At 42.8% G+C, this 26,349-nt stretch overlaps 1 protein-coding gene across 2 annotated transcripts; it reads left to right on the forward strand.

The window, feature by feature from the left end:
* Positions 1-419: 419 nt before the first annotated feature.
* On the forward strand, positions 420-26,349 carry ECHDC1 (ethylmalonyl-CoA decarboxylase 1). 2 transcript variants are annotated; one of them, XM_088443099.1, is made up of 6 exons: positions 420-574; positions 12,043-12,261; positions 16,356-16,498; positions 16,655-16,707; positions 17,309-17,389; positions 21,394-26,349. In XM_088443099.1, exons 2-6 carry the CDS (start codon positions 12,045-12,047, stop codon positions 21,794-21,796), a joined length of 897 nt encoding a protein of 298 aa, XP_088299225.1. In that variant the 5' UTR covers positions 420-574; positions 12,043-12,044; the 3' UTR covers positions 21,797-26,349. The 2 variants fall into 2 exon arrangements, with proteins under 2 accessions (XP_088299225.1, XP_088299224.1); XM_088443098.1 differs by lacking the exon at positions 420-574 and adding an exon at positions 586-664.

The following is a 26,349-nucleotide window of genomic DNA, read 5'->3' on the forward strand; positions in this document are numbered from 1 at the left end:
TTTAGTCTAATGCAGTTTCCATATGATTTTTTAGGTAAATGGGCTTTCCTAACTATGCCCCTGGATTTGTCTTAGATGCCAATTTCCAGTACCTGCATTGTACTTGGCTGTACTTGCTGCTGACTATAACATGCATAAGATGCCTTACTCTCACCACTAACCTCACACTGGGCAATGACAGGGTCACACTTGCTAATATTTTTCTCTTATATAATTCTTTTTAGACGTGTAAAACACTGTCTGTTCTAACCATACCTTTGTAGATAGCTACTGATTTGCATTACTCTAGCCCTCAAACTGAAATAATTTTGGAAGCCATTGTAATCGCATTGCTACTACTTGACAAGCTAGTGCTTTGCCAGATGCTATTATGTGCTCCTCTGTGATTAATACAAGTAGATCAAGCCGTAAGTCAGAGAAGTGCACAGCTCCCTGACTGACACAGAGACTGGAGAGAGAAGCTATCTTCTGGAAACCAACCGCATCCTGTCAGCGTGGGGGCACTAATGTGACCGGAACCATCCGCACCTGGGCTCGTTTCCCACCGGACGTATATCGGAGCTGCACTGAGGAGGTGAGTGCTACTGGGATTATTATGCTGATTTTATAACAGTATTTCCAGTTTCCAGTCAGTAGATGAGCACCAGGCAGCTCAGTACTATAGGTATTTATATTATTCTTATTATTATATGCAGCTGTCCCGTATCTGCCAGCATGCTGCTGTATGCCCTCACCCACTATGGACACCATGGTCACTGCACCCTTTGCGGCTGTATGATACACCTCCTCGTCTCGCAGATGGTCTTCTCTGTGTGTGGTTATAGTATAAACTGTGTACCCAGAGACTAAGGGGCCCATTTATTAAGGATCGCATTTTGCAATGCGATCAGGGCATGCAGTACCGCCCCTGATCGCATTGCAAAATGCGATCATACCGGCCGAATGTATGATCCGGCACATGCAGGGAGACGGGCTCCAAAAAGAGCCCGTCCCTGCGATGTAGCTGGAGCGCATTCCGGGCTACTGCGCATGCGCAGTCCCGAGGACTGCACATGAGCGGCGCCCATTGCCGGCGGAGGGATCTGGAAGATCCCTCCGCTGGCTGAAATGTGGTGAGTGCCCATAGGACACAGCGGCTAACGCTACCTTCAGATAGCGTTAGCTGCTGGGGTCAATATCGGGAAAGCTTCGCATTCCCGATATTGATACATTTGGCAGCATCACATCCCCCATAGAAACCTATGGGGGAGGTGGCTGCCGGCGGCAATGGAGGGATCGCAGCAGGTATCTCCGATACCTGCTGCGGTCCCTCCTTCATACATTCGGGGTATACTAAGTATTTGAGGTAAACCCCCGAAAACAGGTGTTTTCGGGGAATTTACCTTAAATGCACTTTGATAAATGGGCCTCATAGTGCTATACACAGTATTACAGGTTCCACAGTTGGGAACTCTGGAACTAGATTATTATATGAATTTATTTAAAATAAAGCTTTGTACGAGATTCATGTCTGTCTAAGCCATACTTGCCTAACCTTCCGATTTGGCTGGGAGCCTCCCGAAAATCACGTGCCACTTCTGGCCCCCCCGTAAAGGCAGGCAAGCCTCCCGGCCCTCGGCGACATGTTCGCACCCCCCGCAGTTATAAGTATAAACCCCGGCAGCTGGGGGGCGGTGACGTAATTCATGCTGAATCGCGTTATCGTGGCTCCACACCAGGATGCACAATGCCATTAATCACGGCATTGTGAAGAGGGGGCAGAGCCACGTTGATGCATTCGCGCTGTCACGCACCCAACGACATGTCAGCTGCCGTGCCCCACCCCCTTTGACCGTGTCACGCCCCCACCCGTGGAAGTCCGACAGCTCCCTCCCGGAAGGAGGGAGCTAAATGTCGGCAAGCCTGGTCTAATCACATCAGACTATAGACCTTAAGTTTTATTGTGTTTCTTCTAGTACACAACAGGAAGCCGGCAGGTCCCATGGAAGGGTTAGGGTTGCGGATAGATCCCCTTCAGTCGATGTACCCTGACGTCATCAGTTACTATCCACGTGGATATAGAGTGGGAATAGTAATCTGTGGTGACCGAATTTATACTATTGGTGGCCAGACACTACAGTGCAGACAAAATACCGGCGCTGTCGGCATGCAACCGCACATCCGCCTTCACTTCACGTCCGGTACATCTACTGAGGGGGATCTGTACTCAACCGGAAGGACGTGTACCTCTACCCATGGTACTTTGTGTCCATCTGTACAGCCTAAGCCAGGGGCATAACTAGAATGTTGTGAGCAACATTGCAAAATTTGCTGACTACATCCCATATAATTTTATACACTTCTATTTGATAGGTCAATTTACAAAGTAATTCGATTTCTTGCTCTACACCCACTAGCGCCACAGTGGTAGACAACCATTTGCTATCAGTGTGCAGTCAACCCCTGTTTTTATTTGACAACAGGATGGGGGAGTTCTTGGCATTAGAACACCACTTTGGAAAACTTCATGATTTCTACAGTGTTGAATGTCATTGTCTGGTAATAGCATAAATTACAATAATTACTTTAGTGATCACATAAATAACAATAATTACTATTAACTGCTCTTTATGCGGCACTTCAAGTGCCCTTCTCATCTCTGGATAACTTAGTTTATTGCAGTGCAGGGTGTTATTGTCTGGTGATCACATTTGAAAGAGGGCACTCCTCCAGAACAGGGAGGTCTTACTCCCATCACAGGGCTGCTTTACTTTTCTGCAGAGTAGGGGGTTATTGTCGGGTGATTACAAGAAAATAACTTCTTGGCTATGTAGTTAAAAAGAGGGGGCTTGATAAGTATGTTTTTTTAAACTTTATTTTTTCAGGTGCTTGAGTGGGGCACATTTTTAAATGTACATGCTGAAGGCAAGTCAGACTCGTCCTTAGCAGCCAAATCGCACCGCAATGACTCACTGGAATTACATTACAAGGACTTCCCCTGCAGTCACCAGTGCAGTGTAGGAGTGACTTGTAACGAGTTCGATATGTTTTGTTGACAATCATAATATAGATACCTTATGTCTACATGTTCAAAATGGTATACGTTTATGAAGCCAGCGGACGGAATGCCGACTGCCCGGCTTCTGGACTACATAATTCCAGCGAGGGTTAAATGACAGGTATCTAAATCTAGACACCTTTCATTTTACCGACGCCGAGGCAGACCGGCGCCCGCCATCCAATCGAAGGGATGCTCCGCGCGGACAGCCGCTGGGGGGGAGGGTTAGATTTAGGGCTCCCGTGGGGGATTTAGGGTTAGGCAACCCCCGTGGAGGTTAGGGCTAGGCTAGGGGGAGGGAGGGTTAGGATTAGGCACCCCCGGGGGGAGGTTAGGGTTAGGCACCCCCCGGGGAAGGTTGGGTTAGGTTTAGGCACTTAGAGGGGGGATTAGGGTTAGGCACCCTAAAGGAGGGTTAGGGGGTAAAATTAGGTTAGTTTATACTTACCTGAGGACAATCGGAATGTCCTCTGTCAGGCTGCTGCTGCCGGGATTTGGAGGCCAGCGGTGAATCATGCCAATTCCGTTCAAAATGTTGACAGCTACCCAGTCAACTAGTACATAATGTCCACACCCAATTTTAAGCCTAATCCTAACATTGTTATTGTTGACATTTTAACCATGTCAATATTGACATTCAACATTATTGCTCCCCTCAGGGATAACCTGAAGGGGAGTAGTCTTCATTCTAGCACCCTGCACCTGTCACAATTCATGCAGTTCCTCTACCCTGTCTGGGGTGTCACTCTCTGCTCTGGTGCATCTAGCACACTCAGATGATGCAACAAACTGCTGAGATTCAGCAGTTTGTGTGCTAGAAACACCAGAGCAGAGAGCGACACCCCAGGCAGTAAAGAGGAACTGCACAGGTTTTAACAGGTACAGGGTGCTAATGACACAATTCGACGCAAAACACGTTCTCACACCCTGCCCCACCCACTTCACCGTAGAAGAGAATGGGATCCAGGAGTGGCCTACTCTACAGGGAGTCCAGGGTAACTAACTGAAAATTGTAAAACAGTAGGCAAGTGTTTCTAAACTGGATGTAGTTTTCTTACTGTGTCACCTTGCAGCTTTTGCAGATTGAATATAAAAAGTATATTTGCATAAGATTGGATTACAAATCAGTACAAATCACCGTTAATAAGAATTTATTCAAAATAGAGACGAATATCGCCTGGGACGTGCTTTCTAGAATAATGTAATTATACAGAACAGAAATAAGAAAAAAGTATTCTATTACGGGGCACACACTACAACAACTAGTGATATAGTTTAATAAAACATAACTTTTATTGTGATTTCATTATTAAAAGCGAATGATAAAGCTTTAGTGCAATGTGTGTAATTATCTATGAATATGTGTCTGTCAAAAAACGGGTATATTGACCTTTTTGATACAAATATCAATCATATATATGACTGTGACCGGATGACCTCGCCCCTCCAGGCAATCACAGATATTTTTGATCTACTGATCAGAATAGAGAGTGGTTTCTCGTCCCTTAGGTCACCAGTCCTATGGATTCCCTCTCACCAGGGTTGGAAAAAAAAATCTTTTTTTTTCATTAATGTTCTAATGAAACAAAATGAATCCTGCTTATTATATTAATACTACTGTAAGTCTTTCTGTCGTCCACTCATCTCCGTATGACTGAAGGTTTTGAATTGAAATAAACATGAAGGAGATCAAACCATGAGGTGTTTCTGTGTATTGCTTCTGTGTTGGAGTTGTTTATCCTTTAAATTGACAATGTTAGTTGTGGTTTCTGTCTTATAGGATTGTTAGGGGAGGAGTTTGTGGAGTCTTAACTGATGCTAGGCAGATTTAGTACCTCTCTGATCTGGTTCACCCTCCCTATTTCTCGGTTGTGTGTGAATATACTGTATTGGTTCAGCTCACTCAAATAAAGACCACAAGCAACAAGAATGTGGAATAATACTAGGGGGGGTTCCCTTATAATAGGCTTTTTTTAAGAAGTCACAGCATAATAAAAAAAACATTGGTTTAAACCAGCCAACCCTGCCTCTCACCGTCAGTAACTGCCTGTTACTGACTCCAGCTACTGCGTAGCGGGTGGGTCACTCTCTGCCACGAGCAGACTCCTTTACAGTACCTTGAACCACTTGTTTCACCCAGGCTCCTACATCGGCACCTGGAACCACTTACTTCTGGGTGTGTGGACATGCTGCTGCAACACTTCCTGGTTAGTATCTGCTAATTCCCACTGGTCTCTCACCAGGGACCAGTCTGTACAGTAGCTAGCAGATAGCTTGACCTAGGAGACACTGGACTCAGGGCCTAATTCTGACCCGCTTGCGAACGCTGAGCACTCGCAAGCAGGTTGATGTTAGTCCAGTGCGCATGCGCATGACGGAGGCGGCTCCGTCGTGCGCATGCGCGAGACCCGGATAGCGACGGGCAAGCCGTCGCTATGGGTCTCGCCACAAAGGGGGCGTGCTGTCGATGGTGAGTGACAGCACGCCCCCTTTGGTGGGCCTGGCTGGCCAGACGGAGGCGTTGCCATGGGAACGCCTACCGTCTGGGGCCGGCCCCACTGACATCACAAGTCAGTGGGAGTGCTTTCGGCTCTGAGAGAGCCGAAAGCACTCCTGGGCTTGCGGCAACGAGACCCTACCACAAGGGTCTCGTCGCAAGCCCGATGGTCGCGATGGTCTTGACCATCGCGACCATCTTTTTGGCCGCTCGCTATAGCTGTGGGTGGTCACCCACAGCTATGCGAGCGGCCGCTCTAAAATCAGGAAGGACGGCCCTGATTCTGAGTGAGCGCTCTATCAGAGCGTCCGGCTCTGAATCAGGGCCTCAATCCAGAACAGCCAGAAAATGGAACAGCGTTATATGCTAATCTGTTGGTCACAGAATACAGCAGATGAGTCATCTTAAAGGTAAGATGTTTATTGCTCAGTGTCTTGAAAAAGACAAATTCCTTTGCTGAAGGTACTCAGGGTAATTACAGCATACAGAAGTACAATGATTCCTGATGTTCAAAGAATATACACACTCAGGCTCACAGGCCCTGCTTTTATCCCATTCTAGCACACAATACCATAGGGGGTAAAAGCCCGCCCTGGGTCCCTTAACCAATCAAGCTAAGTGCATGCACTGTGTCTGAGACCTCTAGACTAGAACACAGACAACTGTATCTCAAATTTTAAATATAACTCACATTTCAATTGCATCTATCCATTAAAATATCTATGACCCAAACCAGTTTGTAATAAACACAATCTTAGCACCTTCTTCATACACTGCCACTATGCAAGACTACCCCCTGGAGTGCATTCCAAAGGAAGTGCTTTATACAAAGGCTTGGTGAGTTAATACCAACCTCCAACCCCCACCAATCCCCTGCTAGGCTAGGACAATTACCATATCACTTCCTATGTCAAGATGGCAATTCCTTACAGGATAAAATACTCTTTAGTGATCGCAAAATATGCTCTATAGGCTCTGAGGGACTCACTTTTAAAAAATGACCGGGCCCTGCAGGGCTTGCTGTGTGTACACTGCAGCAGCCTGTCCAATAACATCCTCAGCATCTCCCCAACCAATCACCATGGGTGGTAGCACCCTCTCATCCAATTGCCACTTGAAACCTCCGTCCTTCCTTCCCTGCCTGTCAGAGTGCCTCTCCGCCGGGCATCCTCCTTGGCTGCAGCAGCAGCGTTGTTGGTGGTGCCGGGCCCCTCTCAGCCTGTGCTCCATCCCCTTCAGCCAGCTCTCTGCACACAGGAGGCTGGGGAGGTGGACACTGACCAGGACACGAGGGAGTTGGAGGTCTATACCTGGCTGCTGCCCCCAGTATTGCCCCCCAGCACTGCTTGCCCTAGCTATACCCCATCTTCCTGCCTTTACCCCCAGCTTTACCGCAACTGCTTCTTGCCCATAACCCCTCTACCCCAACTACAGTACTATCTGCCCCCCCTGCACTGTACCAACTGCTACCTGCCCTCACCCCCTATAATATGTGATGGGATCCAGAAACAGTGGAGTAGGACTCCAATTTCGTCCGGCGGTAAATCATACCGATTCCGTGAATTTCATAGGTTCTGTGGCTGATTAAAACCAGGTGAAATGCAGGCTTGAAGTCAGCCAGCCACAGAACCTGTGTAATTCATGTGTGTCTTGGTTTAAAGCAGGGGTCAGGGACCTTTTTTACCTTTTACCCCAAAATATATTTAGATACGCCAATATTACCCCCTTGATTTGAAAGGAAGGAAATCATATAGTAGTGCCCCCATATAATGCCCCTGTAGCAGTGCCCCCATATAATGCCCCTGTAGCAGTGCCCCCATATAATGCCCCTGTAGTAGTGCCCCTGTAGTAGTGCCCCCATAGTTATGCCCCTGTAGTAGTGCCCCCATAGTTATGCCCCTGTAGTAGTGCCCCCATAGTTATACCCCTGTAGTGCCGCTTTTAAAAAAAAAAACAACAAAAAACACTTACCTTAATTCCCGCACCCGCCACCGTCCTGTCCGCCCGGCTGCTCCTCGGAACTATGTGAGAGACGTCATGACGTCTCTCCCATAGTGCGCATGGAGAGAGCCGGAAGCTAGAGTTCAGAAGAGAACTCCAGCATCCAGCTAACGCGGCACTGCAGGGAAGGAGCTGGGCGCCCGCTGGTAATAACATCTCAGCGGGCGTCCAGCTTAGAGCCTGCCTGCGGCACCGGGATGGAGGTCACTGACGCCGGGTGAAGTGGGTGTGCCTAGTGACCTCCATTCCTGGGGGTAATGGACGGACAACCGGGCATGCAATTATTCATATGCATGCCCGGCTGTCCGTCCATTACCCCCAGGAATTTAATTTTTACCCCATGTGGGGTAATTTACCCCTGTTCCCTGACCACTGGTTTAAAGGGATAGTGTAGCCTCAACACATAGATCCCTCATAAACCTGTCTCAGGTTTCAAGGGTTTTTATAATTCAATACAAATTTTGCACCTTCTATAGAACACCACAAACATACGATCATATATATGATTGATATACCTGGTTTTTTTTAACAGACCCATATTCATGGAGTAATAATTACACACATCACTAAAGTTTTATAATTCGCTTTTAATAATTAAATTAAAATAAGTTACTTTTTTTATTAACCGATATCACTAGTTGTTGTAGTATGCGCCGTGTAATAGAACACTTTTTCTTTTCTTCTTTCTGTTCTGTATAATTTCAAGCAAAGTTAGATGCAAATTGTTATGTGGGTGTTTCTGAAGACAATGAATGTGTTACTGTAGGTGGACATGAAATTCTCACTATTCATGAATGACCCTCAGCATTTATGTTTATTAGTAACCCCATATCAAGTGTTTACAGTCACTGGTAAAAATTTCTATAGAATAAGAATATAAAGTATTCTATTCCACCACAAGTATTCACAAATGGAAATTAAAAAAAATGAAAACCTGGAAAATATGATGTAACCATATTTTGTAAATAAACAAAGACATTGAATCCCCAGGTGCTCATTCTAAATAGTAAAGGTGCATACACACTAGATGATATTTTGCACGATTTACCCGATTTGACACATCAGAATGACAAATCGTGTAAAATATATCCAAATTGTGAGTGTCCACTCATGATCATTATACCGATGCTCGTACCCTCTGGTCGTACATCGCGTCTTCAGATCTTGCCTACAGCAGGCAAGATCTGCCAATCTCGTACACGATCCGGTGGCATATGGTTCAGTGTTTATAACAACATAACAATATGTTGTTCGGATCCGTAAACAATGCCAACATCACTTGCATGCATGGATCAGGGAGATCCGTGATGCATGCATCTGTATAAAAATAAAAGAAGCACAAATGCATCTCACTGATCCGTCTATGCACCTGTGTTAAAAAAAAAAAAATGAATACAAAATGAAAAATAAAATAAAAAAAACAGCGTGGCACCCCTCCTCCGCACCCCAAAGCACAACCAGCCGAGAGCTTTTTTTAGACCCAGTACTGGTTGTGCTAATTACAGGGGACAAATGACGTAGGGGTCCCCAATATTAAGCACAACCAGCACCAGACTATTCAGAACCAGCCCTGGTTGCCACAATACAGGGGACAAATGATGTAAGGGTTCCCCTGTATTTAGGCACTGGGCTCTGATCAGGTCCTGGTTCTGGAAATACAGGGGAAAAAATTAGTAGGGTGTCCCTGTATTTACTTGAACCAGCAACGGACTCTATCTAGTCGGGTGGGGGTTATGCCACAGCCAGGGGAACCCTTTCATCGGGTCCCCCAGCCAAAGCATTACCCCTGACCGCTAGTCAGCTCAGGCCAGAGATGCCCAATAGTTCCACAGCAAAAGACAATACTTTTAACATATTCAAATGCACCACACTACATAATCAACCCGGAACCCAAAGCCTAGGCCTTGTTTGTCCAGGAGAGAGGGACCCCTGTATTGGAAGGGTCCCCCACCTCCCCAGGGATCTCCGGGCTGGGCTGACTAGCGGTCAGGGGTAATGCTTTGGCTGGGGGACCCGGTGAAAGAGCACCCCTGGCTGTGGAATTACCCCCTGCTAGAAACAGTCCGGTGCTGGTTATGGAAATTACAGGGGACCCCTACACTTTTTGTCCCCTGTATTTCCATAATCCGTACTAGATCAGAGCCCAGTGCCGGTCGCGCTTAATGAAGGGGACCCCCTACGTCGTTTGTCCCATGTATGTTGGCAACCCGGGCTGGTTCTGAATTATCCGTTGCTGGATGTGCTTTGGGTGGGGGAGGGGCTGCGTCATTTTTTTTTTTTTCTTTTCACTTTGTATTAATTTTTTTTTTTAACACCGATACACAGACGGATCTCACTGATCCGTCCATGCATCTGTTCTTTCTTTTTTTTTTTTTCTTACACAGATGCATGCATCACAGATCTCCCTGATCCGTGCAAGCATCTGTCTCTGCTATCGCGCACGATCTAAAGATTGGCAAATCGTTAGATCGTATGCGTTAGATCTTGGGTCACATTGTGAAGTTTTTGCTGCATATCGTGTCCTGGAGCTGCCGGGGAGAGTTCAAGGGAAATCGCTCACGATATCGCATCATGAGCACATTGTCTAGTGTGTTGGCACCTTAAGAGCCTCTTTGAAAATGGCACTGTCATAAAAGATAGAAAAAAGACTACAAAGAGACGCTTATTGCTACTTTTTTTAACATGATGTCCTGTAAAAGGGTATAATATTTGAATCAGTAGAAATGGATTTTTCTTTTGAAGGTGTAATCATTATTTTCCCCACTCATCAGTTGCTGATCATTTTTCTCACAACCCATTTACTTATTTCTCTATTATTCAGAACAACTTTGTGGCAATTATTTAATGGTCAATTCATATATTGACTGATATTTTTAATCTGTTGCATATACAAAAAACGGATCCATTCAAATATTACATTATATCAGACAGGAGTTCTATAGTGCAGTAGATTTGATTAGACAGGTATGGTCTGGGGAAGGGGGGGTTAATGTATAAAGTACATGGGCCTACTGAGGAGGTGTAACCACGACAGCCACGGACAGAATCTGTATGAGTTACCGCCAGACGCATGTCCGGCGGTTGCAATCCCGACATGGTTGAAAATCCCGATCATAGGGCAGAGGTTCCCAAATGCCGTCCTCAAGGCTCCCCAACAGTTCAGGTGTTAGAGATATCCATGGTTGAGCACAGGTAGTTAAATCAGATTGACTAACTGAGGTACTAATTAAGTCACCTGTGCTCAAACATGGATATCTCTAAAACCTGAACTGTTGGGAAGCCTTGAGGACCGCGTTTGGGAACCTCTGCACTAGGGGTGGGTTAGAATTAGGCTTCGGGAGGATGGGATAGGGGGAGGATAAGGGTAACGTTATTTACTTAAATCCATCGGGATTTTGACTGTCGAGTGGCTGCTGTCTGTATTCTGACCATCAGCATCCTGTACCCAAACAGTCCCACAAATATATCAGACCCTCCAACATGACACATTCCACCATGTACAAAATGCTCTGCTCCTGGACTTCCCATCTAATTTATGATTGCAGCCACCTGTGTTGAAACACCTGTCATCAATGAACTAGTTCATCACAGGTGACAGCAAACTTAAATTAGATTGGAATGCCAGGAGCAGACCATTTTGTACCTGGTGGAACGGGTCATGTTGAAGGGTAGGATATAGCACAACATACATTGCAATGCACGGCTTATTTTAAAGTATTACAGAACAGGAGCCAGCACTGTGGGTGTTTGAAGTTTTTGAACACCATTAATATTTGTGCTGGCACAGCAAATACCCATATCTATGCATGGTATCTTTCAATCATATAGGGGTGAGTAAGGTGACCTCACCCAATCAATTTAACAAGCTTCCTATGTTACAAAATATGAAGAAGAAATACATGATTATATCTCATTTTATAGTTGTGAATTCTACTTTACACTAATGTTACAGATTTGTCCTCACACATCATTTCTGTAGTCGCGCCAAACAGCCCCTCTCAGCGAGCCAAGTCCCGTGAGACTTGCTAGTGCCGGGCGTCTTTTTTTTGCTGAAAACGTGTCTAAGTGGCAATGTGATGTGGCTTGGATGCACCAGCAGACTGCTGATTGATTTTATATGTGACACTCGTATATCTGTGTGCGATTGAGGCTCTAAATTTGTATACGAAGTGCTATGATGCAGTGGCCGCTGCTTTTTTCCACGCCAAGTTCTGTTGTGCTTCATATACAGACGCACTTCATATACAAACTCAGATACACAAAGATAGTGTCACATATCAAATTAATCAGCACAGTCTCCTGGTGAGTCCTAGTCACATTGCATTGCGACCAAGACGCATTTTCGGCAAAAAAAGATGTCCTACGCTAGCGGAGTTGCACGTGAGCTGGCGTATTGAGGGTAGATGTATGATGACACATCTATACATTTGCGATAGGCAATAAAAAGAAATTTGAGTCAAATACTTTGTAACAATAAATATAACATTTATCACAAATTTATTTCTAGAAATGGCAGCTTCCATATGGAGATGCATGAGAAGAGCAGGAACAAGATGGCGTCTTCACAGATATATGTCTCTATATAACACTAGTCATGGTTTTCATGAGGCCGAGATTAAGAATAAACTTGCTCAGTTCTCTGGAGGATCAGTGGAACTCTGTAAAGGAGAAAATGGAATTGCAGAGCTGTGCATAAATAATCCAGTGCGAATGAATGCATTCACAGGTATACAAAGACTCAGCAGTCTGGGATATTTAGATTTTTTTTAAAATTATAATTGCACTCAGTGATTTGAAGATTCCCAAGTAATGCAATATTCTAAGTTGAAAAAATGTGCAAACCATGATGAATGTGCAAATGAAATAGTGCCGCATTTTGTATGATTCAAGTGAGATCTTCTAGTTTACTCATTGGACACTAGCTGACAACATATAGAACACTGTTTCCCATCACCATTCAGTGGAGACATCTACATGTAGGATTGGCATGTGTTTAACCAGATTAACACTATTATACACACTTTCATACACGTTTTCTATGTGGTAACTACAGTTTGCAGATGAAATAAATGGGGAAAATGCTATTTCAGTGTTTCCCATCTCCATGAGGAATGGAGATGGGAAACACTGAAATAGAATTTTCCCCATTTTTTGTTTCTGCAAACTGTAGTTACCACATAGAAAATTTGTATGCAGAGGTGTATAATAGTGTTAATCTGGTTAAACACATGCCAATTCTACATGTAGATGTCCAAATTAGGCAGAATCCACTAGGTGACCCCACACAGGAAGATTGTGGACATCCCTGAGCTTAAGCAGTGGGATTATTATGAGGCATCTTGATCATTTTGGGATCATAAACATATCTGGTCAAGTGACTTTGTTGCAGATTTATATGCGTCTACAAATATTGTGTGCTTTAGCTCAAAATAGCGAGGTGATATGATCTGTATGGTGACATATGACCACAATAAATAATACAAATACATTCTTATGAGACACAGCCCTATTGTAGGTTCTTAGTTTGTCACCATTGAAGTGGGGTTAGTGCATATACAGCAGAAATGATGTCTGGGGTTAAAGGTATCTCTATAGATATATATACACAGCATATTTATCTACTGTCCCGGAAGCTGTGGGAGGAACTTGATTTTTTGGTTAGTCCCCCGCACCCCCCGAAGATTAGGTGGATCTCCCACATCCCACCCATTTCCTAGTTAAACTGGCAGGATGTGGAGATTATACGAGGATCTCGGTCCTTACGGAGAGGCGGGGCTTAAATGTACTAATATCGCTTAATTTTGATGCGCCGGGGGCAGGGCCTAATGACGTAAGGAGCCCGTCATTGTCCCCAAAGCTGTCAGCTGCATCTTTGATCCGGGCTTCTCCCGGAACGTAGTTAATGAAAGTAGGCAAGTATGATATACATATTTTTCTCCAAAATAACTGAAAGTCACAAAAGTAATTGGCATCCATCATTATTTATTCCATGATTAATAGAAATCAGACTTTGTATTTGTAATATATTTTGCTCTGGAATGCCTTCATAAGCTTGAGATTTAATTGTGCCCTGCACAGATTTAAGACGCCCTGTGCCAGACCACAAAGCAGCCCTAAAACATAACCATTTCCTCCATTTTTCACTTTTTTTCCATCAGTAAACAGAGTTGATATGACTTTCGAAAAAGTTCCAGTTTTGACTCATCTGTCTGAAGCACATTCTCCCATAAGCTTTGTGGCTTGTCAGTATGCATTATAGCAAATTGCAGTTGATTTTCCTGGGTCTGCTTCAATGCTGCTTAAAAAGTGTTGGATGGTGTAATCTCTCTTTGGAATTTTTACTCTTTTTCTACCTTTCTCACTTTCTTACTCTTTAATATGGTGTTGATGATCCTCTTGTGTCTGCATCAGGTGAGGTTGGCTACCAGGGGCGGATTGGGAATTTAAAGTGGCCCCATGTGCGCGTGCCGATGGCACGTGCCCGAAAAAGTAGGTGTGGTCATGTGGCAAGGGGTGTGGCCTTATGTGAAATTCCTGAAAGCCGCTCCCCCCCATTTTTGTTATGCTGGGGGCATGCCCACCGCTACATGAGCTGATGGATATGCCCCCTATATGCAGGCACACACAAACATACATACTGTCATACACACATGCAGTCACACGCATAAACATACATACTGTCGCCCACATACATACTGTCACACACATACGCATACTGTCACCCACATATGCAGTCACACACATACATACTGTCACCCACATATTGTACACATACATACTGTCACCCACATACACATACTGTCACCCACATATTGTACACATACATACAGACACACAGTCACATGCACATACATACTGTCACACACATATACATACATACTGTCTGTCACACACATGTCACAAATACACTTAGACATACAGGAGCACTTGAGCAGCCTCCCGACGTCTTGCTGCACCTGCTGGCCTTATGTTTACACAATGCACGGGGAGGGGAGGGGGGCGGGGCGATGTACAGAACCTGGGCTGCCTGTCAAGAAAGAGACTGCTAAGCTTTGGGCGGGTGACGTGTGTAGGGAGTGGGGCCACAGATGACAAGCGGTCCCACAACCCAATCGGCCCACCGGGAATCTTCCCGCTGTAGATAACGGCCAATCCGCCCCTGTTGGCTACAGTCCCATGAACTTCAAACTTAATGATATTTGCAACTGCAGTCACAGGAACATCAAGCTGCTTGGAGATTGACTTATAGCCTTTCCCATTAACATGTCTGTCTATAATTTTCTTTTTGATCTCCTCAGACAACTCCTCCTTTAATTTCTTTGGTCCATGATCAGTGTGGTGCACACCATGATCCCAAACAGCGGTTACTACTTCTCTTCATTTAAATAGGCTGAATGACTGGTTAGAAGATTGAAGACCTGTGTGATACTAATTCAATGAAGCAATGAGTTTGAAATATCACTATGATGCATTTATTTATTATATTTTCTAAGGCAGGGGTTCCCAACCACGGTCCTCAAGGCACACTAACAGTCCAAGTTTTAAGGATAGCCATACTTGAGCACAGGTGTCTTAATTAGAACCTCAGTTATTTTAATTTCACCATTTGTGCTCAAGCATGGACATCACTAAAACCTGGACTGTAAAGCTGGGCATCCACTATACAATTTTCTGTCAGATATCTGTCCAATCTGGCTGGTTGGAATGAAAACCTGGTAATGTATGGGAAATGACCATTTGCTCACAAACACTGGAAAATAGCCAAAAATGGTTGTTCAGACAAATTGGTTAAAACACACAAATTTAACCAATTTGAACAAATCTTTTTTTTTTGTCCATTTTTTTAGTGTTTAAAACCATATGATCGACTGTCATTTGCTCTCATACATTACCGGGTTTTCATTCCAACCCGCCAGAGTTGACAGATATCTGACAGAAAATTGTATAGTGGATGCCCAGCTTTAGTGTGCCTTACAGACCGAGGTTTGGAAACACTGTTCTAAGGGGTACCATCAAATCTGTCCAGGCCATTTTAGAATATATTTGGAGAATAAGCCAAAATGTATATATTTTCACAGTTCCTTTGCTTTATTCTTTGACATTGCAAAGGTATGCAGATATACATGAGACAACAGCTTTTAATTGCATCGATTTTCAGGAGGACTGAAGTATGGGGCTAAAATGTTTCTGTGCTCATAATGACTTTGGGCCTGATTTAGAGCCGAACGCTCTGACCAGAGCGCTCGCTCTGAATCAGGGCCGTCCTACCAGTTCTTGGAGCGGCCTCTTGGACGCTCGCATAGCTGTGGGTTACCACCCACAGCTATAGCGAGCGTCCATAATGATGGTCGCGATGGTCAAGACCATCACGACCATCGAGCTTGCGACGAGACCCTGCGGTAGGGTCTCGCTGCCGCAAGCCCTGGAGTGATTTTGGCTCTATCAGAGCCAAAATCACTCCCACTGACATCACTACTGATGTCAGTGGGGCCGGCCCCAGACGGTAGGCGTTCCCATGGGAACGCCTCCGTCTGGCAGCCACGCCCCCAGCACGCCCACCAAAGGGGGAGTGCTGTCACTCACCATCGACAGCACGCCCCCTTTGGTGCGAGACCCCGAGCGACGGCTTCCTCGTCGCTCGCCGGGTCTCGCGCATGCGCACGACGGAGCTCCCTCCGTCGTGCGCATGCGCACTTCGGCACCATCGACCCGCTCGCGAGCGGGTCAGAATCAGGCCCTTTGTGTCTTCCATAAATGTTTTGTTTTACTGCCACCAAATGGTTTTAGGATTCTCTAACACACATTGAAATTGTATCACAGGACGAATGATGATAGAATTAGCAGAGCGGATTAGTGATCTGGAGAATTGGCAGGAAGGGAAAGGACTCCTGGTTTATGGTGCAGAGAACACATTCTGCTCCGGGGCAGACTTGAATGCTGTTAAGGCTATTTCTAATCCACAGGTAAGTCTGATAATCATTGGTTGTATTATTTTTGCTATGTTGACTCTGAAACGGATTGGTATATCCTTTCCAACATAGTAAAACACTTGCTCGCAAATTCTGAAAGACAAGTTTTCCATATCTATTACAGTTGTGCTTTTGTTATTGTGTCCGTAGGATGGGATGATGATGTGTATGTTAATGCAGAACACACTGACACGGCTGCAGAGGTACTGCTCACTGAGCCCCATAGTGTTAGCATCATAACTGAGTTAAAGGCAGGCATTGGACTGTATACTGAGGATGACGACTCTGAAACAAAAGATAAGTGATTGGTGGTCTTTGCTAGAGAGCATAAAATAATTAGCGTATAACTACTAGATGTATAAATGCTGATATGCAAATGTTCGGAACACAGTAACCACCTTCACTTCAGAGAAAATATACTGCTCAAATAATACATATTCTTAAGCTGTAAGAGTATTATAAAAATCAACTGTATGGCTTTGATACTGTAGATGCTAGGGGGTATATTTACTAAAGTGAGAGTTTTTAAAAATGGAGATGTTGCCCATATCAAGCAAACAGATTCTATTTAACATCTAACTAGCACCTTCTAGAAGATAATAGCTAGAATTTGATTGGTTGCTATTGGCAACATCTCCACTTCTAAAAAAACCTTTCACTTTAATTATTACACCTATGGGTATATTAACTAAAGTTTGTGCTTAGCTGCAAATTTGCATGGAGATTTCCCTCACTTCCCAGTGTGCTCAGTTTCATGTGCCCTAATATGTAGAAAATACAGTTTGTGTGCTTTTTTATTTTTAGATTACCACTCATTAGTGTAGCAGTAATCCAAGGAAAAGCACTAGGGGGCGGAGCCGAATTATGCACAGCGTGTGATTTTAGGTATGTTGCATTTTCTGTATCGTTTCTTTTTTGGAGGGTTTATATGTCAGTTGAAATATCTAATACATACAGTACTTTACTGTTTTTACAGACTTACCCCTTTCTAAGTCACTGGTGCCCTTCTGTATATAATCATCACCCTGAAAAGTTGATGCTAGTGTGCTGCTAGGGTTATTATTAGCAATTACAGGTGCTGTGACACCTGTCAGTGGGTCTGAAAGCTCCCAACAGATTCCTTAAGGCACACATCCACTAGACGATTAAATTGAACAATACCGATATCGTAATCGTTCATTAATCTTTCGCATATCATTTAGAACAATTTCTAAAACGATCAGTGATGTGCGCTCTCGCTGGTCATTTAGACATCTGTCATCGAGCAAACAAGCTGTACAACCTGACAATAACGTCAGGTTCAGCATGTTTGTAGATGACTGAAGTGCCTACACTGGACGACTGCTCATTCAGTGTAGGCACAGCACAGACTGACAAACGAGTGCACGATTACAATGTCATAATCGTACAGTCATTTTGCTTTTATTGGATGTGTTCCTTTACTCCGCTGTTGCTTCTAGAGAAAACCTTTACGCAGAGCTTCTATCATCTGATAAAAACACTGACTTGTGAGGTCAATGCGGCTGATAGAAAATTCAGAATGGTGTCTACATTGTAAAGGAATTGCTAGAATAAAGCATATATTTTGCAGGGGTCAACAGAAAGAGCCTTCATTGTAAATGGGTTCGCTGGTATGGGAAATAGGGTAATCACACATTATTACTATGTAAAACCATAGTCCTTTGTGGTAGGCCATGCCCATTAGCCAAGGTTGCACATTATAAACATTGTTGTAAATGTGTGACAATTTCCCCCAAAGGAGGTTTTTTTAAATTAACAGGGCACACTCACCTTTTGTTTCCTTTAGTGTGTTTAAAATGATACTAATACCCCTGTGCCTTTTTTTGTCATATATGCACTCATATTTCTGAATTTCTTATTTTTTTATTATCTATATATTTTAATAGCAGAAAGACGACTTTTATGAGTGACATATTTAATTTTATACCAAATTAAAGGTGTTGGTCCGTAGAGTTGCAGAAAAATATTGTAATTGGTTGCTTAGTATCGGAGTTATGTGGCAAAACGTCCAGCCGCCATTTACAATGCATCACCATTGTGCTCTGGAAAATGTGACAGTTGGTGAACTCTACCTGTGCACCTGCTGGGTGACTTGGAACATGTGACCTGCTGGGGAGTTTGGAAACTGTGAGTTATTTGCAGCCACATATATCAGCGCGTGTTGCTGGGACCTTTATCACCAACTGCTGTGTTGTTCCATTATTCACTTCACCTCGCATTATTTACACCAAACATGCCTAGATGCCGGCCTCGAGGACGTCGATGTGGTGGAACCCTTACAGGTGGCCCAGACCGCAGTTTAAAAATCTTACAGTCAAGAATATTATATCAACACAACCAACTTATAACTGATCATCGAACCTGATGCGCCGCTTGCATTGAACACGACATTCGCCACAACACTACTCTTTGGGTCCTATGGACATGCAATGTGTGTACTAAGGTGCCTACACTTTTGGTAGAGGAGATTAACGGACATTTTTCAGACTGCTGTCACATTGTGCTTGTTCCACCATATTTAGCAGAACTCTTTATAACAAATACCCTGAAATTACGGACTCGTCTCCATAATATTCTCCATAACTAAGGCGGTTACCGTCTTAGTTAACATAATTACAACAACAGGCAGTATAGTATTTTTGGGTGCGATCTGATTTTTGGACAGTCATCAGAAATACTTGGACCTGTTGACAGTGCCCATGTCAACATTCATCTTGTCTACACGAATGATATGTCGACCTGATGTAGTTGACCAGCTGTCACTTACCTTCTCTTGGTGGCAGAGTCTTTTTCCGGGTCTCGGCGGCCATGTGACAGTCCCTTCCGACGTGGACCTGTGATACTTATCCCTAACCCCCCCCCCCCGCACAGCCTAACCATCAGCATCCTCAGAGTGTCGACATATCGCATGGCAACAATTCCGATGTTGAAATTATGAACATGTTGACATTCAGAAGATGTCAACAATTTGAACCATATAGAAATTATAAATGTTGACGTGGTTACTGTGAACCTTCTGACCGTATACTAGTATTTTTTTACATGCATTTTATTAACATAATTTTATTGTATTACTTTCCTTTACAGCTTTTTCAATTTTATGTTTATTTAAGTGTTGGAAGGCATAAAAATGGCACTTTCTCCAGGTTATGAAATATATCGTGTAGTAATTGTAATAAACTCATTATACAGTAACTTGGTGGAATATAATCCAGAATCTGAATTTCAGACAGATAGTAGGTCTCGTATAATGAAAGTTCATTGTGCCATTCACCTAGTTGTGCAGGTGAATGGCACAATGGAAGAAACAGCCTGTAATACTATGTCATGTAGTAGTAATAATAATGTACAACACTAAGCATGACATTTGTAAATCAACTTACAATACTTTTTACATTCAGCTTAACAGCTTTGCTGCCAGGTTTGAAATGTTAATATACCTGCTATAGTAAAAGTAAATATAGAAAAACTAATTGAATCCGATGGCGCTAAAGAATTACAGTGTATCACGTATATAATTCAATCAGAATCACCCTCAGATTGCAGCAATATAAAGAGGTGTCTGCAACCTCCCAAGGAAAGAGCAAATAATATACAAAAATACTTGCGCTATACTGAAGGGTGTTAATGATCAAAATTGCGGTCTGGTTTATATACAATTTTATTCTAAAATAAAACCATACACAAGATAAATCATCAATTAGTCAATTAAATAAAAATAAAATAAACAAATAGAATAATAAATACAGTAGTCCCAGCTAACGTAGTCAATGAGAATAAGCTCAAGAATAATAATCATAAATAATGATAATTATTATAAAAAGGTAAATGTCACTTTGAAAAACACCTGCTCCCTTTGTTTCAATTGATATACAGAGCTTGTTGTATCCGCTCTGTGTAAAAAGTATCAATTATATTGATACTTGGTAATCACACCAGCAAAAAGAGACACAAAGCGTATTATGTTGATAAATTATTTCAGAAGGGGATATTTTCCTGCCTCCCCACTTTGTGATTCCAACGTCTCAATCACTGGCTGTGCACAAGCTCAGGGATAGTCACAATGTCAGTCAATTTACAACCACCGGGGAAAATTTGCAGTGATTGCACACTGTGGTGAATAATTCGGGGAGCGGATCTCAACCCTCAATCCAAAAGTGCCAAATATAGAAATAGTCATTGGAAAAGTAGAATACAAGAGGTCTCAATGACCACAGTGATCAATTTAACTTACTGCGTCCTGACCGGACATGCCATTAGTTTCAGCTGGATACTCAACAGCCTCGTGGAGGAGCGGAGAATAGTAATTCCCTCCGGCAGGGGTACTGTTCTGTGTCCCAACGGAATCCCTTTGGGCAGGCGTCTGTATATGTCAGCGCCCGCAGTAAGTTCAAGCCAGGCAGATGATGTGCCATGAGGGAGCTCTGCTAACATTACAAGTTACCACCAGTCCTGTGGCTTGGCATTTTTATTTTTTTAGCTGCAGCCCTGTTCTCAAGCAGTGGCGTTTTAGTTAGTCAATGAAAGTTGCAAATAGACACACCTGTTATATTTTTTTTATTAAGTTGACTAAATACAATGCTCTTGTTTATAAACAAAAAATCCCTCTAATTTATTTTGAAGTCTTCTGTTTGGATTGGAATATAGTTCAGTACAGACTGTTCTTTCAATGCAAAGCTAAGAATAATTTGAAATAAAAACCACCAGGAAGCATTATATACAAGAGGTAACCATCTGGCTTGTGCCTGCTGTTGTTGAACTAGCTCATGTTATTTATCATAATATTTAAATAACTTCTTAATATACAGTACCAAGTGTGTCTAAGCCAATACAAAACCCACTTATTTATTTATTTTTTCATTGTACAGGTTGATGACTGTAGGAAGTGAATTACGATTTGTCCACAAACATATGGGATTGGTTCCAGGCTGGGGCGGAGCAGCAAGATTAATTCAGCTTGTTGGAAGTAGACTTGCTCTTAAATTATTGAGCAGTGCTCTAAGAGTTCACCCCGAGTATGCATTAACCATAGGCCTCGCTGATGAGATTTTATCTTCTGCTGCTGACAGGACAATGGAAGATGCCCAGAATTGGATAACAGCCTACACTAAAGGACCAGCTGATGTAAATAGAGCAGTGAAAAAAGTGGTTGCTGCTGGGAGAGAAGCGTTACTTCAGGATGCACTGAGGATGGAGAAAGATATATTTGGAACAGTTTGGGGTGGGCCAGCCAATTTGCAGGCCTTGTCAAAAGGAACCAAGCACAATTAGAGAATTATAATAAGGTAGATTATGTATGGAGAATGCAGTTTGCCAAAATGTAAATCACAGATGGAAACAAGAAAATATTTTAATTGGCTGCAGTTTTCACATATTGTAATTTACCTACTGCATAATTATAATCAGCCAAGGTTGTAGAAGCCACACTATGTAGACAAATGTGATTGGACACTGACAGCAAATAGATCAAGAAAATGTTATTGACGTCAGTACTTTGTAGGTCCACCATGCGCAGTGATTACTGCAGACACCCTTATTGGCAAACTGTCCACAAGTTCCTGGACAACAGCAGGTGGTATGTTTTGCCATTCCGCCTTAAGTACAGTGACCAACTGCGACAATGAAGACTGTCAAGTAGGCCTAGGACGCACCCTTTGCTCCAATTTGTCCCATAGGTTCTCACTGGGGTTAAGATCTGGACTCTGAGCTGGCCAGTCCATCCGGGTTACCGAATTTTCTGTATACCAGTCCAGCGTCACCCTGGAAACAGGACAGGTGGCATTGTTGATCCAAATAAACAAAACAAATACCAGACGCTAATAACAAAAAAATGTAAACAAACAATCGTAGCAGCAATTCACCCAGTAAGCTTGTGAAAGCTCACTAAAAATTACAAAACTAAATAAACACAAATAGTGGTGATGCGCTAATCTAAAAATATATAATGTGTGTATAATACACTTAAACCTGCTTGAAATGGCAGAAATGAAAATTCAGGACACCAAGTGATTTATAATAATCAGTTTTATATTCTAAAACATATAAACGGACATACTGTACATTAAAAGTATTAATCACATTCTAAAACATATAAACGGACATACTGTACATTAAAAGTATTAATCACATAAAACTGGTAAATAACTGATGTCACATTAAATTGCAACAATCTACTGCTTCAATAACTGAGTGTTCAGATTAGCATAGTCTCTTAGCAGAGATCAGAGCTCTTAATCAGGGTCCGGTATAGCTGCTAGTATGAATATGACAATGACGGTCAAAGTCGGCCTAGGACGCACCCGTCGCTCCCAATTCATCCCACAGGTTCTCAATGGGGTTAAGATCTGGACTCTGTGCTGGCCAGTCCATCCGGGTTATCGAATTTTCTGTATACAAGTCCAGCGTCACCCTGGAAACATGACAGGTGGCATTGTCCTGATAAAAACAGCTGTTGCTTCCGTAGAACTTCAAGTGCATGGGCCTCCGGCTAAAGGTGCCCATCTCCACTTAAAGATCTGAAAACGACTGCACGATTACGTCATTGTAATTGTGCAGTCGTTTGTCAGTCTGTGATGAGCCTGCACTGAACGAGCAGCCGTTCAGTGCAGGCACATCAATCATCTTCAAACATGCTGAACCTGACGATATCGGCAGATTGTTCAGCATGTTTGCACGATGATAGATGTCTAAACGACCAGCGCATTGCTGGTCGTTTGCAAAAATGTTTTAAATGATTTATGAATGATATAGTTAACGTTCAAATTGCTCACATATATCGTCTAGTGATTGGGCACCTTCAGTGTTCTTGTCAAAACCGCCATGGGACTTGCAATGCATTTCACTTGTGCAGGGATTCCAATCACTTTTGTCTACATAGGGGCATATACAATTGGGCGCGAGGTTTAGAGAGGAAAAAACTTTGCGCCCCTCGCGCCCAATTTAGGAATACCGCAGGTATGTGCGCTCACGGTATCCAATAAAAAAAAAAAATTGTGGTCGCAGGGTTTTCAGCTCTGAACACTCTGCGCCACGTATAAAAAAAAAAATCTTCACTTATCTGGCCTGGAGTCTTCAGTGGTCTCCCCTCTACCTTCTTACTGGAGAGGGGGCTGCTGGGAGCCCCCAGGGGCTCCTGGGAGGGGCGAGGGCTGCTGGGAGATGTAGTTCTCCCAGCGCCCATTCCGGGGCCCACACTGGCAATGGGGGTCACACACACACACATATACACACTTCCAAAACACCACACACACTGACATACTCACCCTGCTGCAGAAGAGCCGGCTCCTGACGCTGGATGAAGAAGACAGCGCTGCAGAAGGTAAGTCATTATGGACTATTTAAGCTAATTGGAAACTTCCAATTGCTTAATTAGTCCTAAGGGGGGGTGCCAGAGCAAGTCCCGCTGATTTTTCCTAATATTAAAGTTTTTAGGAAAAATCACATTTGCTCTGGAGGTGCGGGTTTTTTGCTATTCTTGCACCCAATTTTGAATATGCCCCATAGTGTAGCTCTCAATAGTGTTACGATTTGTAATTATGTCTGTATGAGTATTGGGATTATTAATATTTTTCAATATAAAATAAAAAGGTGTTCTCTTCACTTACCTAATAATGATATTTATAGCGCGCAACTAGTACCCTTAGCACTCTGACACCATCATAAGGGTCATTACATGTGACTCATGTTACATTTCATGTAAATTTTTAGAAGTGTAAATGCACAACACACAAAAACGAAGCTGAAATTCAACATTTTAATATGACAATAATATATGGGGTAGATAGTCAATGCTTAGAAGCAGACTAAATTTGTAGTTAATTTGTTTTGTAGAGGCCTGACTCATTTTACAACAGAATGGACATAGGAAATGAGGGGTTTAATTAAATATATAATGATTGTTATACTATACACTTATAAGATCTTAAACTTGTGATTGACACACAAACAAAAAACTGAATGTTTACCAAACTATAATTAAAATTAATTTTGACATGTGACATACAAATATGACTCACGTTACATATCTGTCCCCAGTCAAAGGGCTCTGATACAAATTACTCAAACCTGTAGAATCCACATGAATTAATTAGCATGTCTATCTTCCTGATTAACTGAAGATATATAAATTATTTCATCTGGTCATGATGGCCATTTCCAGTTGCTTCCAGCTCGTTCCATTGTGTTCACTAATACCCCTTTCTACTGCTGCAATAACCCAGGTTATTGCTGGGTCTTCCTGGGTAGCTGCTCAGTGGAAAAGGGTTCCTGAAAAGTGACCAGGAAATTCAATCCTGGTACCTATACCTTGGTAATGGTGCAGTGTAAATGGTACAACCTGGGTCATGCCTAAAATGAGCTGATTGGTGACTGTGGAGCAGTCACCTCCCACTTTTTATGACCTCACAAATTTAGCAGGGCAGACCCAGGTTCAGTGTGAATGGGGCTGAACCAGGAATAATCCAGATAAAAGGTGCAGTGTAAACTGGGTCTGACCTGGGTTGAAATCTTATCCGAAAACCCAGGTCAGACCCAGGATTTTGGTGGAAAATGGGTAGAAGTATTCACCATGTCCTTGATCACACCTGGTAACTCTTTTCATCATATTCCACATGTCACCAACGTTAACTATGATGGATCTAAAACTAGATTCAATTGTCAGTTGCCGGGCCAGAGCTCTATATGTGTGTCAGAACCCCTGTGTGAGCACTCATCAATACTTAGTCAGCTGGAGAGAAATAACACTTGACCACCAGTCCTATGTTCTAAGATTCTCTGGGATATATGTTTGCATGTCATACAGTTTTATAAGATTTCCTACAAGCATAGTGATCTCACAATGTAACATCTGTGATTATTCAAAGTATAAACACTCATTGTTAGGGCTATATTTCTAGGAGTTAGGCAAATTTTAAGGAGTATGCACATACTACTATCTATGGTACAATCCAATCTCTTGAGTCTATGAAGGTCACTGAAACTTGTCTTTAGCTATTTCATAACAATTATGCTTATGAATAACTTTTAAAAGGCATACACCATCTTGTTACAAAATGGAGTCTCGTGGGTAGCCTAAGTTCAACTTTCTTAATTCCCATCTTTATTCATAACTTATCCTAAACTATCTAATCAGGATTGTGCTCTTCCTAAACTAAGTACAGGTGCATATACATATAAGCCCATCTACAGGAACTTCTACCCCTCCCATCCCTCCTGGGAGCATTGACCCATCCCCTATAGGGCAAGTCCACGGTCCTCAGTCTCTAATTGTCTTTTACCCGGTTATGAATATTCAGAGAAATTCTAGTCTTGCACTGTCCACATGTCTGATTGTTATCTTCAGTTAGGCTTTTCCCACAGATGGTGCAGCTTGGAATATCATCTTTGGCATAGATGTAATCATAGACTCAAGTTATCATTAAAGCCTTTGGTGTAGCTTCCTTGGAGAAATAACATTTAAGTGTAAATAACTTCTTAATCAGAAAAATAGCAAGTTTTACTGCAACATAAATGATTACAAACAAAGCTAAGCCTTTATCAATTAGTGAAATAATTAATGATATCCATCTACCAATCCCTTAAACCAATTAGCTGTGTTTAACCAGGAAAACCATCCATTACCATCAAGATCATTACACTGGATCATTGTGTTTTCCTAAACTGGTCCTTGAATTCCTTGATTTTTTTTGTATTGTATTGGTAAATTGTGCTAGAACATGATGCATGCAAATAAATTTGTTATCCCATACCTCATTCTGATGAAGGTGCAACTATTCAGAATATATGATATACTACTATTTGTACAGTTACTCAGTTTAGTGCTTGTG

Source organism: Taudactylus pleione, unplaced genomic scaffold (genome assembly GCF_031769625.1).
Source record: "Taudactylus pleione unplaced genomic scaffold, aTauple2 ptg000326l, whole genome shotgun sequence".
Taxonomy (NCBI): Eukaryota; Metazoa; Chordata; class Amphibia; order Anura; family Myobatrachidae; genus Taudactylus; species Taudactylus pleione.